The sequence below is a fragment of the Colobus angolensis genome, unplaced genomic scaffold (genome assembly GCF_000951035.1).
Source record: "Colobus angolensis palliatus isolate OR3802 unplaced genomic scaffold, Cang.pa_1.0 Scaffold76, whole genome shotgun sequence".
Taxonomy (NCBI): domain Eukaryota; kingdom Metazoa; phylum Chordata; class Mammalia; order Primates; family Cercopithecidae; genus Colobus; species Colobus angolensis.
This window is the reverse complement of record NW_012121376.1, coordinates 3,713,831-3,714,854: the sequence shown is the minus strand read 5'-3', so window position 1 is coordinate 3,714,854 and position 1,024 is coordinate 3,713,831. Positions and strand designations below refer to the sequence as shown.

The window sequence follows — 1,024 nt, the reverse complement described above, 5'->3', positions numbered from 1 at the left end:
GCGCGCTGACCCTCTGGGCTGCCGATTCGCTGGGGGCTTGGAGAGCCTCCTGCGCCCCTCGTCGCGCGGGCCGAGGGTCCACCTGGGTCCCCGGGCCGCGGCATCTCCGCTGGGTCCGCGGCCGCCCGACTGCCCGCGCTGCCGCCACCGGGTCCTGGAGCCAACGAGGAGCGGGGCCGGCGCTGCGCTCGCCCGGGGCGCGCCCTCCAGGATGCCGATCCGCCCGGTCCGCTGAAAGCGCGCGCCCCTGCTCGGCTGAAGCGCCGCCGCCCGCGCCCCCTCGCCCGGGAGGCTGCCAGGAGCCCGGGGCCGCCCCTCCCGCTCCCCTCCAATCCCCCTCTGGCTCTCTCGCGCTCTCTCACTCTCGGGGCCCCCCTCGCTCCCCCGGCCGCAGTCCGTGCGCGCGGGCGCCGGCGAGCCGTCTCGGAAGCAGCATGCAGGCGCGCTACTCCGTGTCCGACCCCAACGCCCTGGGAGTGGTGCCCTACCTGAGCGAGCAGAACTACTACCGGGCTGCGGGCAGCTACGGCGGCATGGCCAGCCCCATGGGCGTCTACTCGGGCCACCCGGAGCAGTACAGCGCGGGGATGGGCCGCTCCTACGCACCCTACCACCACCACCAGCCCGCAGCGCCTAAGGACCTGGTGAAGCCGCCCTACAGCTACATCGCGCTCATCACCATGGCCATCCAGAACGCGCCCGAGAAGAAGATCACCCTGAACGGCATCTACCAGTTCATCATGGACCGCTTCCCCTTCTACCGGGAGAACAAGCAGGGCTGGCAGAACAGCATCCGCCACAATCTCTCGCTCAACGAGTGCTTCGTCAAGGTGCCCCGCGATGACAAGAAGCCCGGCAAGGGCAGCTACTGGACCCTGGACCCGGACTCCTACAACATGTTCGAGAACGGCAGCTTCCTGCGGCGCCGGCGGCGCTTCAAAAAGAAGGACGTGTCCAAGGAGAAGGAGGAGCGGGCCCACCTCAAGGAGCCGCCCCCGGCGGCGTCCAAGGGCGCCCCGGCCGC

At 71.4% G+C, this 1,024-nt stretch overlaps 1 protein-coding gene across 1 annotated transcript in view; it reads left to right on the top strand.

The window, feature by feature from the left end:
- The first annotated feature begins 372 nt into the window (after positions 1-372).
- Positions 373-1,024, top strand: part of FOXC2 (forkhead box C2) — a 2,381-nt gene continuing 1,729 nt past the window's right edge. Inside the window, exon 1 of the mRNA XM_011928088.1 lies at positions 373-1,022. Coding sequence (XP_011783478.1) covers positions 435-1,022 — 588 coding nt within the window. The 5' untranslated portion in view covers positions 373-434. The remainder of the gene's footprint in view (positions 1,023-1,024) is intronic.